This window comes from Bos indicus x Bos taurus, chromosome 19, assembly GCF_003369695.1.
Source record: "Bos indicus x Bos taurus breed Angus x Brahman F1 hybrid chromosome 19, Bos_hybrid_MaternalHap_v2.0, whole genome shotgun sequence".
NCBI lineage: Eukaryota > Metazoa > Chordata > Mammalia > Artiodactyla > Bovidae > Bos > Bos indicus x Bos taurus.
The window spans coordinates 13557167-13574805 of record NC_040094.1 but is presented as its reverse complement, the minus strand read 5'-3'; the positions used below and the strand labels follow the sequence as shown (position 1 = coordinate 13574805).

At 41.1% G+C, this 17639-nt stretch overlaps 1 protein-coding gene across 1 annotated transcript in view; it reads right to left on the bottom strand.

The window, feature by feature from the left end:
- Positions 1 to 10930: 10930 nt before the first annotated feature.
- Positions 10931 to 17639, bottom strand: part of APPBP2 (amyloid beta precursor protein binding protein 2) — a 59783-nt gene continuing 53074 nt past the window's right edge. Inside the window, exon 13 of the mRNA XM_027519394.1 lies at positions 10931 to 15903. Coding sequence (XP_027375195.1) covers positions 15650 to 15903 — 254 coding nt within the window. The 3' untranslated portion in view covers positions 10931 to 15649. The remainder of the gene's footprint in view (positions 15904 to 17639) is intronic.

Here is a 17639-nt window from a genome sequence, read left to right as displayed (position 1 = left end):
GTGAGCTTGGATTTGGAGGCTTTTTTTTTTTTTTTTTTTGCTGCATCAGGTCTTAGTTGTGGCAGGTGGGCTTAATTGCCTTGAGGCGTGTGGGACCTTAGTTGCCTGACCAGGGATTGAACCCACATACGCTGCATTGGAAGGTGGAGTCTTAACCACTGGACCACTAGGGAAGTCCCTTTTTTGGGAGGGTAGGGGAGGCCTCCTAACTCTTTCCTTAAATTCAGTAGGTCTCAGAATTCTAAAAAGACAGATCACAAGACATTGCTCTGCTCAAAATACTCCAATAGCACAGAGGATTTTTAGAGCAGTGAACATACCCTGTGTGATACCAGAGTGCTGGATACATGCCGTCATACATTGGCCCAGACCCATAGGATGTGTGACACCAAGAGCAACCCTAATGTAAACTGTGGACTCTGGGTGATAATTCTCTATCAGTGTAAGTCCATCAGTCGTAATCAATAACCGCTCTGGTGGAGGGTGTGGGTGACAGGGGAGGCCATGCATGTGGAGGAGAGCAGTATGCAGGAAATCTCTGCACCATCTGCTCAGTTTTTCTGTGAACCTAAAACTGCTCTAAAAATAACAAACAAACATATACAAACCCTCCAACAAACAAACAAAACCCTCCAACAGCTCTTTATTTCATGCAGATTAAAAGCCAAGTTTTTTGCAAGAGCTTGCTGCTGCTGCTGCTGCTGCTAAGTCACTTCAGTCGTGTCCGATTCTGTGCGACCCCAGAGACGGCAGCCCACCAGGCTTCCCCCGTCCCTGGGATTCTCCAGGCAAGAACACTGGAGTGGGTTGCCATTTCCTTCTCCAATGCAGGAAAGTGAAAAGTGAAAGTGAAGTCGCTCAGTCGTGTCCGACTCCTAGCGACCCCATGGACTGCAGCCCACCAGGCTCCTCCGTCCATGGGATTTTCCAGGCAAGAGAACTGGCAAAGCCCTACGTGATCTATCCCTGTCCATTCTGGGACCTCTTTGCCCTCACCCTTGCTTTCTCATACCAGTCAAGCATACTGCTGGGGACTTCTCTGGTGGTCCAGTGGCTAAGACTTCATGATTCCAGCACAGGGGGCCCACCTCTGGTTTGATCTCTGGTCAGGGAACTGGATCCCAAATGCTGCAACCAAAAATCTCGTGTGCTCCAACTAAGGCCCGGCATAGCCAAATAAAAATAAGATAAAATAATTTAAAGTATACTCCTGCCTCAGCCAAATAAATAAAAAAGATTTAAAGTATACTCCTGTTTCAGGTCCTTTTCACTGGCTATTTCCTCTGTCTGGAACACTCCTTTATTAAAAAATAGCCACTTATTTATTTATTCCACATGCCGCACCTTTAGGCATGTGGATATCTTGGTTCCCAGATCAGACAGGGGATGGAACCCATGCCCCCGGCACTGGGAGCATAAAGTCTCAACCACTGGACCGCCAGGAAAGGCCCCTGTCTGGAATGTTCTTTACCAAAATATCCACTTGGTCATTTCTTCTTTCCCTTGAAATCTTTGTTCAAGTATCACCTCCTGAGGGTAGCCTACCGTAATCCCCTATTTTAAAGTCCAACAACCTCTGCACCCCAAATATCCTTTGCTGTTTTTATTTTCCTAAAGTACTAATACCTCTCAAATATTACATAATTTAGTTAATGATTATATTTCTTGTTTATTGATGTTCTCCTCCCATTAAAATAGAAGTTCCACAAAGACAGAGCTTTTTGTCTGTTTTGCTCACTGCTGTATCCCAGAACGACAGGCCCGGCACACAGGAGGCACTTAACACACATTTGGGGTTTTTGTCTTTAATTTTTGCTGTATCCAGTGGCATCGGGACCTTAGTTCCTCAGCCAGGGATCAAACCGCTTCCCCTGCATTGGAAGGCAGAGTCTTAACCATTGGACTACTGGGAAAATCCCTCAACATATTTGTAGAATGAATGATTGGATTCCATGACTCGGGAGATGGCAAAGTGCTTTCTTTGTATCCATCCTCCTTGGATCTTCATGTCAAACTCCTCAGGGAGATTCTGTCGTGTTACGGAGAAGAAAACAGAGGCTTAGGGGCTGCCACAGCTGAGTTGAGAGACAGACTCCCAGGTCTCCTGGCTCCACATCCAATGCTCCTTAGTTTTGACTTTATGATTTTTCCTTCGTGCATGCAGACATTTTTTGTTTTTATAAAGTAAAATTATCAATCTTTCTTAAGTGGTTTCTTTATGACTTTGAAAGATCTTCCTCACTCAGAGAATATTTAAAATTCTATCTTTCGGGCTTTCCTGGTGGTCCAATGTTCTTAACCAATGTTAAAAATTCACCTTGCAATGCAGGAGTCACCGGGTCTACCCCTGGTCTGGGAAGGTACCCCATGCCACAGAGCAACTAAGCCCATGCACCACAATTACTGAGCCTGTGCTCTAGAGCCTATGAGCCGCCACTACTGAAGCCGGAACACCCTAGAGCCTGCTCTCCACAGCAAGAGAAGCCACTGCAATGAGAAGCCTGCCGCCACAGCCAGAGAGTAGCCCCATTTGCCGCATCTAGAGAATAGGCTGAAGGTAGCAACGAAGATCTAATGCAACCAAAAATAAATTTTAAAAATTCTATCTTTCCTTCTTCTAGCACCAAGATTTCAGTTTTTACATTTAAATCTTTGATCTATCTGGAATTTAAAGTTGTGTAATTGGATTCCAATATTTTTTTTTCAGATAGCTAAATGGTTATCCTTGCACAAGTGGGAGTGTATTGATAATATACAATATACAATAAGGATATAATATATAGGGGAAAATACAATAAGGATATAATATATAGGGGAAAAAAACCATTTTCTACACAGTTTTGAAATGTCATCCTTATTATATATTAAGTTCCTGATTTACTTGGGTCTATTTCTGAACTTTTTTTTCTGGGCTATTGATCTGCCTGCTTATGTAGAGTTGGGTTTTACTGAAAAAGGAGAAAAAGACACTACAATAATGAAACTGGATATGATAGGAAAAGAGTATTCAGTTTCTAAAAAGAACCAAATTAAATTTCAAAAATAAAAAATAATCATTGATATTGAAACTCTAATGGTCAAGTTAAACAGGAGACAACATCTGAATTCACAGATCAATCTTAATATCATAAAGCAAAATAACCAGACATTTATGGGCCTCCAGCCTAAGCAGTATGTTGGCAAAAAATTCAAACCTGAATCTGATCAATTTTCTAGATCTAATTACCAGCTCATAAGAAATACAAGGGACTGGGGAGCATATTAAATGATACCATGGGGACAGAATCAGCAAACTTCTTTCAAAAACTTTTTATTATTTATTTGTTTTTGCCTGCGCTGGGTCTTGGTTTCTTTGCTCAGGCTTCCTCTGGTTGCGGGCTTCTCACTGTGCTGGCTCCTCCTGTTGTGGAGTATAGGTTCTGGACACTCGGGCTCAGTGGTTGTGGCCCTGGGCTTAGCTGCCCTGCAACATGTGGGATCTTCCCGGACCAGGGATCAAACCTGTGTACCCTGAATTGGCCAGGGAAGCCCTCAGCAAACTCTTGACTATGTGAAGATCCACAGAGTAAACAAACCAGTTACTTTAATAAATAAACTTAAAAGGGGGAAAAAAAGAGGGAGAAGAAATCTAAAAATTAAGAGATTGAAGAGATATGACCAAAGGACATAGGAGGACTGTGTTTGCACCTCAATTAGAACAAACCAGTTCTACAAAAACGTTTATGAAACATTCAGGGAAATTGAACGTGGACTGATGATTTGATGATGTAAAGAAATGTTAGTAGTTCTTGAGTTTAGTAATAGTATTTTGGATTTATATATATACATATATATATATGTGTATATATATATATATATAAGTCTTTATGTTTTAGAGATAAACAGTAGAATATTTGTGGATAAAACTATGATTCTGGGATCTGATTTAAAATATCCAGTGGAGTGGTGATCATTTGGTAATGTATAGAAACATCGAATCGCTGTGTTGTGTAATAGGAACTAACACAGTGTTGTAGCCCAACTATACTTCAAAACCCAAATAAACTTGTAGAAAAAGAGATCAGACTTGTGGTTATCAGAGGCGGGGCTAGGAGGAAAGAGGAACCAGAGAAAGGTGGTCAAAAGACACAAACTTCCAGTTATCAGATAAACTAAGTATTTGGACTATAACATTCAACATAATTAGTATAATTAACACTGCTGTATATTCCGTATGAAAGTGAAGAGAGTAAATCCTAAGTGTTCTCATTGTAAGGAAAAATTTCTCTTCTTTTTCTTTTACATGAGATAATGGATGTTTACTCATTGTGGCAATCATTTCATGATGTATGTAGGTCAAATATGATTGCTGTTCATCTTAAACTTACACAGTGCGTATTATTTTATCAGTTAATCTCAATAAAACTGAAATAAAATAATTGGGTCACAAGGGTAGGGTGCCTGGTGGCTGAGAGAACAGTCATAATGAGACGTATTCATAAACTGGATGAAAGCTGTAAGGGAGTTCCTTATACTAGTCTCTCTACTTTTGCATACTTACAAGTTTCCAAAACAGAAAGTTTCAAAAGATTAGCCAAACCATTGCCTCTTTCCTAGTTCCAAAAGAGCCATAATTCTTTCGGCTTAAAACAGGATAGTCTTGGGATTTCCCTGGTGGTCCCATGGCTAAGACTCCACGCTCTCAATGTAGGGGGCCTGGGCTTGATCCCTGATCAGGGAATTAGACCCTATATGCCATAACTTAAGGAGAAGGCAATGGTGACCCACTCTAGTACTCTTGCCTGGAAAATCCCATGGGTGGAGGAGCCTGGTAGGCTGCAGTCCGTGGGGTCGCTGAGTCAGACACGAATGAGCCACTTCATTGTCACTTTTCACTTTAATGCATTGAAGAAGGAAATGGCAACCCACTCCAGTGTTCTTGCCTGGAGAATCCCAGGGACGGGGGAGCCTGGTGGGCTGCCGTCTATGGGGTCGCGCCGAGTCGGACACGACTGAAGCGACTCAGCAGCAGCAGCAGCAGCCATAACTTAAAAATCCTGCATGCTGCACCTAAGACCCAATGAAGCCAAATAAATTTATTTTTTAAAAGATATAGAATTAAAACAAGCAAGGTAGTCTTCAGCCTTGATATTTGGTCTAGAAGCTTATTCTACCCAGACCTCTTCCCCAGGATTCACTTTCTGCAAGGAGATGGGATGAAGGTCCAGACTGGAGTTCAAATCAAGTCTTGATTTCTGACAGCTGGTAAGTTTCCAGAGAAGAGAGACAGGAGGCTCAGAGCCTTAGGAGATGGTCTGTAATAAGAAATGTTCTTCATGCAGACAGAACTGAGTTAGGGACGCTCCTTACCAGCAGGAAGATCCTGACAGTTAAGACCCTGAAAAGTCAACCAGTCACAGACCCCCAAATGCATAGCCTTATTACTAATCCAAGAAATGCAAATGAAAAGAATAATTCTGTCTTTGTATCATATTAGTAATAAAAAAAATCATAAAGGCCCCGTGTGGACGTGAATGTGGAAGAAGAAGCATTCTGATACATTACAACCTGAATGGAAACTGATACAACCCAGCAGCACGTGTCAAAATCTGACCCAGCAACTCCACGACTAGGGATTTATCTCTAAGACAAGAATCTAAGATGTGCTCAAAGCTTCATTGTCAAGGATAATATCAGGGAGGAAATTTACAATGGGGAGAAACTGGAAGCAATTTAAATATCCAGTGTGGAGGTTTGAAAATACATCCACAAATACTTGGACTTCCCTGGTGGTCCAGTGGTAAAGAATCTGCCTGGTAATTCAGGGACACAGGTTTGATCCCTGGTCCGGGAAGATCCCACATGCCTCAGTGAGCCACAGATACTGAGCTCGAGAGCCTATGCTCTGCAACTAGAAGTCACTGCAACGAGTAGCCGCTGCTCACCACAAAAAGAGAAAGCCCCCACGCAGCAACAAAGACCCAAAGCAGCCATAAGTAAACAAACAAAAATACATATACTCACAAATTCTGATATTGCTTCTTTCAGGACAAGGGTTTTAATTCCCCTTCCCTTGTGAGCTGTTCTTGGGGAGGACCAACTTCTAATGAATAGAGTATGGTGAAAATGAGGAGTTATGACTTCCTGGGGTAGGTAGGTCATAAAAGATACTGTGGCTCTTTCTGTTGGAATGATTTGTCCTGGGCTAAGTCAGTGGCCATGTCAAAAAGACTCACAGTCCCATCAAGTGGCCCACATGAGGAGGAACTGAGACCTCTTGCCAACAGCCGTGTACGTGAGCCAGCTTGGAAGCAGATTCTCCAGCAGCAGCCAAGTCTAAGGTTGCCATAATTACAGTCTTATGAGGTCCGCTGAGCTAGAACAACTCAGTGAAGCCACTCCTGAACTCCAGTTCCACAGGAGCTGTTAATTAATATTTTTGGTTTATGCCAATTAAGATTTGGTATAATGTGGCACTGTTAACAAACTTTTAGAAACAAGGGACCGGACTGAAATAAAAAGATGTGTATTTGGGATTTGTTAGGACTGCAGCCTCAGAGACACAGATTCAAGAAGCACTTGAAATGTCTTCCATTGGCCTACAAAACTGGGGTGGCTTATAAAGGCGAAAACTGCAAGGTTAGTTACATGGGTTGTTTATCATGAATTTTTTATTATATGTATTAATTATATTGGAAAATACTATAAAGTACTTTTTTAATACCTGCCACTCTACTAATAAAGAGGTGACCACATTTAACATATTGGCATATTTGCTCTTTTTTCTGTTTCATTCATGTTTTGTATTGATTTATGTTTTGACCTCCAGCTTTATTTCTGTCATGACCTTTTCCCCATACTATTATATATGGTAAGTGTAGTTTTTAATGACTATGTACGCCACTGGGTGGATGGGCCATAATTTAATGCATCCTCTATTGCTGGAATTATTATCTATTGCTGTATAATGATGACAAACTGAAATTATAATGGAGCAATCGCAGTTCATGTGTGTGTACTAAGTCACTCAGTCGTGTCTGACTCTTTGCGACCCTATGGACTGTAGTCTACCAGGCTTTTCTGTCCATGGGAGTCTCCAAGCAAGAATACTGGCGTGGGTTGCCATACCCTCTTCCAGGGGATCTTCCTGACTCAGGGATCGAACCCCTGTCTGTTACATCTCCTGCATTGGTAGGCATGTTCTTTACCACTAGCGCCACCTGGGAAGCCCCACTTACAGTTCATGTGTGGAAGTCGCTCAGTTGTGTCCGATTCTTTGCGACCCCATGGACTATACAGTCCATGGAATTCTCCAGGCCAGAATACTGGAGTGGGTAGCCTTTCCCTTCTCCAGGGGATCTTCCCAACTCAGGGATCCAACCCAGGCCTCCCACATTGCAAGCAGATTCCTTACCAGCTGAGCCACAAGGGAAGCCCAAGAATAACTGGAGTGGGTACCCACTCACAGTTCAGGCACACAGAAATGGAGTGGGTGACCACGGAGGATTTGGTCTCAGCCACATCCCTGCATCACTGAAAACCTTGAACTTCTTTGAACTGTACCAGACCCCAGGTCATTGCCAGCACCTGCTGCTGTAACCCTATGATCTCACGGCCTCCCCTTGTAAATACGCAGCCATTTCGGATCCCAACCGCTTCTAAACAAGCACTCTTACTTCTGTCCAGCTCCATTTCCAATTCTTCATTTTTATCATAAGCACCTTGGCTCCCTGGAACTCTCACCTTCTGATAAGATTTATCTAAAGCAGCTTTTAGTTCTAAAAAGTTAAAGATTTGATTTGTCTGATCAAATACATACTAGGTAAACTTCCTCCTGGTCAAAAAGTGCCGAGGGTGGTTTTTTAAATAACTAGTCTTTTTTTTTTTTTCCTTTTTCATCTTGTATAGAGATATGTGATGACTCTAATACCAACACAACAGTTGTAGAATGTGGACTGGCAATGGGTCACAGCCACTAACAGAACAGAATAACACTCAAAACTATTTAAGTAGCAGCATGAGTGAAAATAAAGCAGAGATAGATGTTTTCTGGAACTCTCTTGCTTTTTCGATGATCCAGTGGATGTTGGCAATTTGATCTCTGGTTGCTGTGCCTTTTCTAAAACCAGCTTGAACATCTGAAGTTCACAGTTCACGTATTGCTGAAGCCTGGCTTGGAGAATTTTGAGCATTACTTTACTAGTCTGTGAGATGAGTGCAATTGTGTGGTAGTTTGAGCATTCTTTGGCATTGTCTTTCTTTGGGATTGGAATGAAGACTGACATTTTCCAGTCCTGTGGCCACTGCTGAGTTTTCCAAATGACTGTGTGGATCACAATATACTGGAAAATTCTGAGAGAGATGGGAATACCAGACCACCTGACCTGCCTCTTGAGAAACCTATATGCAGGTCAGGAAGCAACAGTTAGAACTGGACATGGAACAACAGACTGGTTCCAAATAGGAAAAGGAGTTCGTCAAGGCTGTATATTGTCACCCTGCTTATTTAACTTAAATGCAGAGTACATCATGAGAAACGCTGGGCTGGAAGAAACACAAGCTGGAATCAAGATTGCCGGGAGAAATATCAATAACCTCAGATATGCAGATGATACCATCCTTATGGCAGAAAGTGAAGAGGAACTAAAAAGCCTCTTGATGAAAGTGAGAGTAAAAAAGTTGGCTTAAAGCTCAACATTCAGAAAACAAAGATCATGGCATCTGGTCCCATCCCTTCATGGGAAATAGATGGGGAAACAGTGCAAACAGTATCAGGCTATTTTTTGGGGGCTCCAAAATCACTGCAGATGGTGACTGTAGCCATGAAATTAAAAGACGCTTACTCCTTGGAAAAGTTATGACCAACCTAGATAACATATTGAAAAGCAGAGACATTACTTTGCCAACAAAGGTCCGTCTAGTCAAGGCTATGGTTTTTCCTGTGGTCATGTATGGATGTGAGAGTTGGACTGTGAAGAAAGCTGAGTGCCGAAGAATTGATGCTTTTGAACTGTGGTGTTGGAGAAGACTCTTGAGAGTCCCTTGGACTGCAAGGAGATCCAACCAGTCCATTCTAAAGGAGATCAGCCCTGGGTGTTCTTTGGAAGGAATGATGCTAAAGCTGAAAACTCTGGTACTTTGGGCACCTCATGTGAAGAGTTGACTCACTGGAAAAGACTCTGATGCTGGGAGGGATTGGGGGCAGGAGAAGGGACGACAGAGGATGAGATGGCTGGATGGCATTGCTGACAGGATGGATATTGAGTTTGAGTGAACTCCAGGAGTGGCATCACCAACTGATGGACTTGAGTTTGAGTGAACTCCGGGAGTCGGTGATGGCCAGGGAGGCCTGGCATGCTGCGATTCATGGGGTCGCAAAGAGTCGGATATGACTGAGCGAGTGAATTGAACTGATGAGTGAAAAACCACCTGATTCTGTGCTGAGCAGCAAGTTAAATGCCAATCAATTTTGACATGTTACATCAATGTTCTAATTCACAAATGTATCTCACAAGGCTTATCAATATACTGTCTGGAAGTGTATACTCACACTCTTTTCAAACTTCATATACATGCCTGACTTAACTGCTTTATGCAGTTATCCAGAAACTTTAAAAAATTATAGTAACTCATAAAATTTACCATTTTAACTATTTGTAAGTGTGGTGTTAATTATGCAACTGATCTCCCGAACACTCTTATCTTGCAAAACTGAAACTCGACACCCATGAAGCAGCCACTCCCCATTTTCCTCCTCCCCAGCCTGACAACTATCATGCAATTTTCTGAGCGTGACTAGCCTAGACACCTCATGTGAATAGAATCATAAACACCATTTAGTTGCTTTCCCCTTTGTGACTGGCGTATACAAACACAATGCCCTCAAAGTTCATCCAAATTGTAGCATGAGTCAGAATTTCCTTCCTGTTTAAGGCAGAAGAACATTATGCTGTGTGTATGGACTACCTTTTGTTGCTTTCACCTTTTGGTTATGGTGAGTCATGCTGCTGTGAACACGGGTGTACATACGATCATACAACGGCTTTAACAAAACTTCAAATAAAATGCTGCATAACTAAGCACCAAGTGGCAACTCAAGCTTCCCTTGTCCTTTCAGCCTGATGAGAGTTTATGCAAGAAATGGCATTTCAAACAATAGAAGAGCATGTTCAGTCACGGAGATGGAAAAGGAAATAAATTTAAATTCAGGAACACCAGGGAATTCCCTGGTGGTCCAGTTGTTAGGACTCTGCGCTTTCACTGCTGAAGATGCAGGTTCAATCCCAGGTCAGGGAATTAAGATCTCGAAGCTACATGGCTCGGCCAAAAAAACACACAAAAAACTGGTGATATATGTATCACCAAAGGTGGCAGGTGATGGAAGTCAATGCTGACCATGCCAAATGAAGGTGGGGCTTTGCCTAACATTCATCAGTTTTCTTCATAATCTGGTTTCATTTCCTGTCATTGTTTTCAGTGCTTTAGATTCATGCTGTTTCATGGTGGATTTTTAAAAAGACCTAAGGTGACCCCACCTTTCATACGAGGAAATGAACACAAAGAGGCTTATAATGACACATCTCAAATTCCTACCGTTAAGAGGCAGGGCTAGAACCATAACCCACACCCAGGGTTTTTGCCGCTGACAGACACCCAGCAGAGCTTTTCATCACCCTTCCTCAGCCTTTGTGTGAGCTGAGGGAAAAGAAGGGTGTGATTACTTCTGTAAAGTCCCCAAAGCCCTCTGCATTCATGCAGTGCTTGTGTTTCCAAAGTACTTTCATAAGCACTGTCTTAGGTGCTGTTACCAAGCGTCTCCTCTGCCACACGTCTCACCAGAAAGAGGGCACCGCTGCTCCAGTTCTGGCAGTTTCTCTCTGGAGTCTGTGATGTTTAAACAGTCCCAAGTCCCAACCAAAAGTAAGCACAAGTAAACTGGAAACAGATACACTATGAGTGCAGGAACACTATATTTATTAAGTCAATAATTCATTTTTAGCAATACAAGTACAGAATATATCACAATGCTGGTTACAAACATACTTAGTATGGTATTAATGGTTACAAATAATGGTGGGCAGTACAAGTCTGTGGTGAGGGTGACATGAAAGGTTATTCTGACACAATGAAGAACTGTCTTTAAAAAACTCATCAATGACCTTAGATATTTCTATAGAAATTACTGTGGCATTATTAGTGGGGATTTTCATGTAAAGAATGGATAGTGATTTGCTTTTGTTTCCGTAAGAGCTTTTTGAGTCTATTAAACTAAAATCCCCGGTTGCTTAATAAAGTATAAAAATAGTACTGACCTGGTAATATTTAATAAAACATAGCATTCATTCACATCATAAAAGTAGAACTGAAGTGAAAAGTTTTTAGTTACCATGGCAACAGATCTTCCCATCAAAGGAATCTACAGAAATGAGTAATGTTATACAAACGGTACCTGCAGAGTTATTTAGGGATCCAACGCTTGTGCACCACAAACCAAGTTTTCTAGATATCTATATAGAGCATATATTTTTAATCTTAAATTTTACTTTTGAAAGAAAAATGTGCACTTCAACAAACTCACTAAGGCCACTCATGCTATAGATGCCTAGGATTGCAATTAAAGAACAGCAATTATTTTAACAAATCCTCAAGCACACTCCTTCAGGTCACCAACAGGGTAAAACCAGTTTTCTGCCTAAAACATTCCTGAGAGTTGCAGACAACTACTAATGTTCAAGCTGGAGATGAATTAAAATGTCGGATTAAAAAAAAAGAAAAAAGGAATTTTCTAGCAAGAACTGAGGTCCTCCAAGAGGTGAAATATATATGCTAATTCTTAGAGCAAAAATAAGTCTTAGAGACGCTTTTACTTATAAATATTTTTCCAGTAGTAACTTTGCCATCCAGAAAAAGAACAGTTTGGAAGTAGCCAGGCTACAGATTCAGGGGGAAAAAAACCGAGTGACAGTTTAGTACAGGTATCCTCCTCTTTCTCAAAGTTCACTTTATCCTACTTTGCTTTTATCAAAGACCTGCATTAGCGCCTGTTTTTACTAACCGAAAACAGATCCAAAACCATCACTTTCACGAAAAAAGGTGAACAGCAAAAATGGCGTTCCACGTGTGTCTGCACACGCGTGGCTGTTGAGGAGGCAGCAGCAGCGAGCAGTGGGAGGGCACCGCCACGCTCCTCTCCTGGAACTGCGTTCGGCACCTCAGCTTCAAGCCGCCACAGCTTTACCTGTGTGAGCTTCTGAGCTTTATCTCAGTGTATTTTGTGCATCGATTGGCAAGATGTGCCCTAAGCTAACTGCCACTCTGCTGTTCACCTGTTTTGGCTTACAGAGGTTTCATGGCAACACTACTTTTGGATAGCGGGGAAAGCCTGCTGTCCCTCCTCCTACGTAGCAAACCATTCTTTGCATCTGTAAAGTATGGCCCAAAGTTTCAGTCATGTTCTAGGCATTGTCTACTGCTCAGCATCCTGTCTGCACTGTCAGGAGCAGCCAAATGGCACGCTATTTATAAGACTGCAGCTGCCTGATCTGGTTTTCTCAAAATTATGAACTCTAACAGGCTAAGAGTGTTACAAAGGTCTTGCCTAATCTTTCATTTTCACAAAACAAAGCACACCTGCAAGGAGGCTATTCCAAAGCAACAGCCAGCTGTTTCTGCTGAACAGAGACAGAGCTTTGATAATGTAAGGGTCCTAATGCTTTGGGCAAAGTCAGCTTTGGCGACCCATAAAAATTATGGTCTAAAAAACCCTCAACTGGCTCTCTGAAACTGAACAAAGGAGTGACTGGCCACCTGTGTGGTACAGGAGTGTTATGGGCTCCCTGATGCACCCAACTTGAGCAGCACCAAACTTTAGGGGAAAAAACCCGAGTACAAGAGAGAACAAAGCCAGGAAAGGACGAGACCAAAGGCCTCTTACTTAATATTACTTAGTTGAACCGCCAGAAAAATCTTTTAAGTTGATCTATGCTTTCTTATACACAACCCCACCATATACAAAAAATTTGTTCAAGCAATTGGTTATTGTGAAGTAAATTTTACTTTCTTTGAGACTGTTTTCCCCTACCCCCATATATCATGATGATATTCACCTCCCTAACTTATCCTAAGCATTCCAACTAAAAGGATAAAACCCACACTTAAAATTATTAGGGTATTATTCTTCATTAGAACCAGAAATAATAGCATATTAAGTTATATCACTATCAGAAACTGGCAATCTCTTTTCTCAATCTAGAGTGTCTGCATTAAGCATATGGATTTACAGAAAACTACATTAAAGCAATGGCAATATGGCAAACTATCAACAATTTTTTTTTTTTTTTTTTAAGAAAAACTGGCTGTCATTTAACATCACCCTGTGATCCTAGGCTTCTAAATATCATGTTGCTTTATCACTGAGTGTGATCTGAGTTCAAACTGAATTAGAGAAGATGAGGCCTTAAGTCATTTGCTGGATTTTATCCTAGGAAACGCTGTATATGCACAAAACCAAAAATACAGATTAAAAAAAAAAAAAACTTCATATGAAAACATAAGTTTCAAAATATTTATTGAAAAACAATTTACCATGACATTCCTATACCACAAACATACCACAGGACTCTAAATAATCAACAAAAGTATACAAAGCCTATCCTTAAAATCTTTGGAGGTATTAAATATATAGGCCCATGAGGATAGAGCTGAGTAACTTAAAAATGTTAGTCCTTGGTCACACAGACTATTTGGTAATTAATAAAGAGGTGCCTCGGCATTAGATTGCAATTAACTGGGAGGGGGAGGCGCAGGTGTGCCAATGCGCTCTTTTCAATTCAAAATAATTCAGTATGAGGATTAAACCCAGCGTTCGAAATCACACAGCTATCATCTTAAAGACATCTGGGCTTGTTTCATTTCTTCCACCTCCCCTAGAGAATCCCCTCCTGGGAACTTAAAAACGGTGGGATCATAACTAACAAGATGGCAAATAACAGCTTTAAACAAGGTTATATTTGGGAAGGCCAAAAAAGTGTTTAAAACTGAATTGATCTGAAATTTCCAATTACTTCTTCTGCACTCCATGTGGTGGGCAGTCTAGATTTTCCCCCCTCCCATCCCAACACGCCTGTTAGACAGAAAACCTAAATTCAGCACACATCCACCCACCCACAGACCACTCCAAGCATTAGCCAGGAGCAACAACTCTTAACAGCCAAGTCATGAACCCCTGAAAATAGGGGGGAAAACCCTGATTCTTAACTATAGAGGCACCAAACAGGCCACTATAATAAGAACTGAGGTAATGGCAACAGACCTTTTTTGTTTCTTGAATTGCTACATGTTACAACTTCTCAAATTTGAATATTACCTCAACATTAAACAACTTGACTGGCTTAAATGAAAAATCAAAACCCAATAAACAGAAAGAGGAGTTAGTGAAATAGATTTATCATTAGGGGAAATCTTTACATTTGACTCTTGAATTTCATATAAAATGATCTATTGCTTGCAATTTTTTTTTTATCATAAACATGAAGGATTTCTAAGAATTGCTTATTAGGCGGCATTTGTTTTTCCATTAATCCCCATAAACCAAACACTGACCTAAAATTCCCATCTGGACATGAGCTATTTCATGACTCAGCCAATATACTTGCGAACTGCGTTATTAGGGTAGCATATAAAATGAGAGGGATGGCTGCAGCAGGTATTTACAGACTTGCTTAGGGCATTGCCATCTGTGTGCCTTGACTGAAGATATGCCACTGAAACTGCCAAATTTCCCTCATCTCGTGTCTATTACATGAATACAATTTTTGTATTATCAGTTTTCATAATACATCTAAATGAAATCATTCTATGATAAAAGTAAAGGCAGGGGCTAAAATAATCATCTAAAACCTCTGGTCCAAATAACCCCTTTCTACATTAGGCTGGTCCTTTTCAGATCCTCCTGGTCCTGTTAGCAAAAGCTATCAGAGCATCTTGCCTTTTTGTACCCCCAAAAAACACAACAAAACCAAAACAACCAAAGAGTTAAAACTGCTGGTTTATCAGCTTTTCTATTACTTACAGGTCAACACTGGTCCAGTTCAGATGAATCTGACAGTCCTTCCCCCTGGTCATGCAGCCCTGGAGCGGCTGCACCCATTTCTCTAGGTAAGGATGCCCCTCTGCTCTTAGTAGTTGTGTTACCTTTTCTATACTGTGTATAAAGATTTTCCCCATAAAATTTCTTTACAGTACAGTATTGAATACCTCCTCAAGGAAGAATTATATGTTAAAAAGTTGTTAAAATCATCCTTACATAATAAGAATGCAACTCTTTTAAACTCTTAAATAGTTTTATTTAGGGGTTCTTTTTTTCTTTCAGGCTTTCTGCAAAATGAATTACTTTTTTTTTAAAAAAAGAAAACAAAAAATTCCTGTTGTTTGTTCTACGAGGTTGAAAATACGGGCCAGACTACTTATACATGCGGTACATGCTGAATATAACTGAATATATGCTTATTCCTACGGACACTCTGCAAGAAAGGGATCACCCAAATAGGGTCAAAGGACTGGACCAGTGTTTCAATGCAAATTCCAGCCCCCTAAAAAACACGGTTTTGATTTCACAGTATGAATTCCCTGGAATCTGGGAAAAGGTAAGTTAGTGAACTGAGGTCTTCCCTCAGCAGCTCGGTCCCTCGACATTCTGCGCAGTCAGGAAGGACTGCACCACTTCTTCAGTGGACTGAGGGCTGGTGTTGACGTCCTCAAGAGCATCGGTCACGGAATACTGCCGATCTCGTAACCGGTTCCAGTTAGACAGAACATTGTGATACTCAAACACTTTCTCATAATTTCCAATGGAGTTGTAAAGTTTAATGAGACCTCGGTAATCGTATTCCAGTCCACTGTAGCCTTCACCAAAAAGTTTCTTCCCTGAAAGTAAACAGAAAAAAAAGGAAGCTCAAATAATGAAATAACAAGTAGTTTCTACAATACAAGCTTAGTTCTTTAAAATAGGGTGTCTTTGTTTTATTCCTTTTAAAAGGAATAGATTCAATTAAAAAAATTTTATTGGAATACCTTTGCTGTACAACATTGTGTTAGTTTCTTGCTATACAGCAAAGTGCATCAGTCATACATACATGCTATGCTACGCTAAGTCACTTCAGTCGTGTCTGACTCTGTGCGACCCCAGAGACGGCAGCTCATCAGGCTCCCCCGTCCCTGGGATTCTCCAGGCAAGAACACTGGAGTGGGTTGCCATGTCCTTCTCCAATGCATGAAAGTGAAAAGGGAAAGTGAAGTCGCTCAGTTGTGTCTGATTCCTAGCAACCCCATGGACTGCAGCCTACCAGGCTCCTCCACCCATGGGATTTTCCAGGCAAGATTACTGGAGTGGGGTGCCATTGCCTTCTCCGATATATATATGTCTCCACCATTTTTTACATTTCCTTCCCATGTAGGTCACCACAGAACATCGATGTGTGTTCTCACTAGTTATCTGTTTTATACTCAGCAGTGTGTTTATATCAGTCCCAAACTCCCAATCATTCCACCCTCCAGTTGAAACAGATTCAATTCTTTTATCAGGGTTTACTGACACAGTCTTACTCATAGCCTACTTCTAAGACTTAAAAAAAAAAAATTCTCTTGTCTAAGGTCATTGGTCTCTCTAGAATAAAATTATAAAATTTCAGTTTGAAGGGAGTTCATGAAGATCTCACAGCTCATTTACAGGGCATACTGTTTCTAAAAAAGCAAAGTATCTGGAGTATGCCACCTTTTATGTAAAGTAAAATATTTATGTCTCTGAACACTTATGCCAGAAATATACAGAAGAACGACACTGGTAATCCAGTGGTTAAGAATCCACCTGCCAATGCAGGGAAAACAGGTTCGCTCTCTGGTCTGGGAGGATCCCACATGCCTTGGGGCAACTAAGCCAGTGAGCCACAACCATTCTGCCGAGTCCAAGCTCTAGCGCTGAGAGATGCGACTACCGAGCCCATGTGCCACAACTCCCAAAGCCTGCATGCCGAGAGCCCGTGCTCGGCGACGAGGAGCCCGTACACAGCAACAAGACCCAGCACGGTCAAAAGTAAAAAACAAAAACAAAAAACCCAGAAAAAATAGATGAGAAACTAACAAGACCAGTTACTCACAGGAATGACTGGCGAGGAGAAATTAAGGGCAGTCACACATCTGTGAGAAGACCTTTCTGTATAGTTGACTGTTTTTTTTTTGGTTATGCCATGTGGCTTGTGGGATCTTAGTTCCCTGACTACGGATCAAACCCAGGCCCTCAGCAGTGACAGTGAGGAGTTTTAACCACTGGACTGCCAGGGAACTCCACAGTTCTAACTTTTCAGAGTATTAATATTTCACAGTCAAATAATTTAGCAGACTAAATAAAAACGGGGGAATGTTACACAAACATAAGCAAATGAACCTAGTTCTCTCGTAAATGAGTAACTTAACTGATAGCAGGTGGCAGGGAGATAAGCAACCTAAGTAAATTCTGAATACAGTATTCTGATTATATACCTTCAGGTTAAGGACAAGATAAAATGTAAATGAATTATTAGGCTCTAAGCAGTAACACTGGTGTTCATAGTACTACGGGTTAATAATTCTAAAACTACTTTACGTGTATTGTAGGGTTAAGCAAG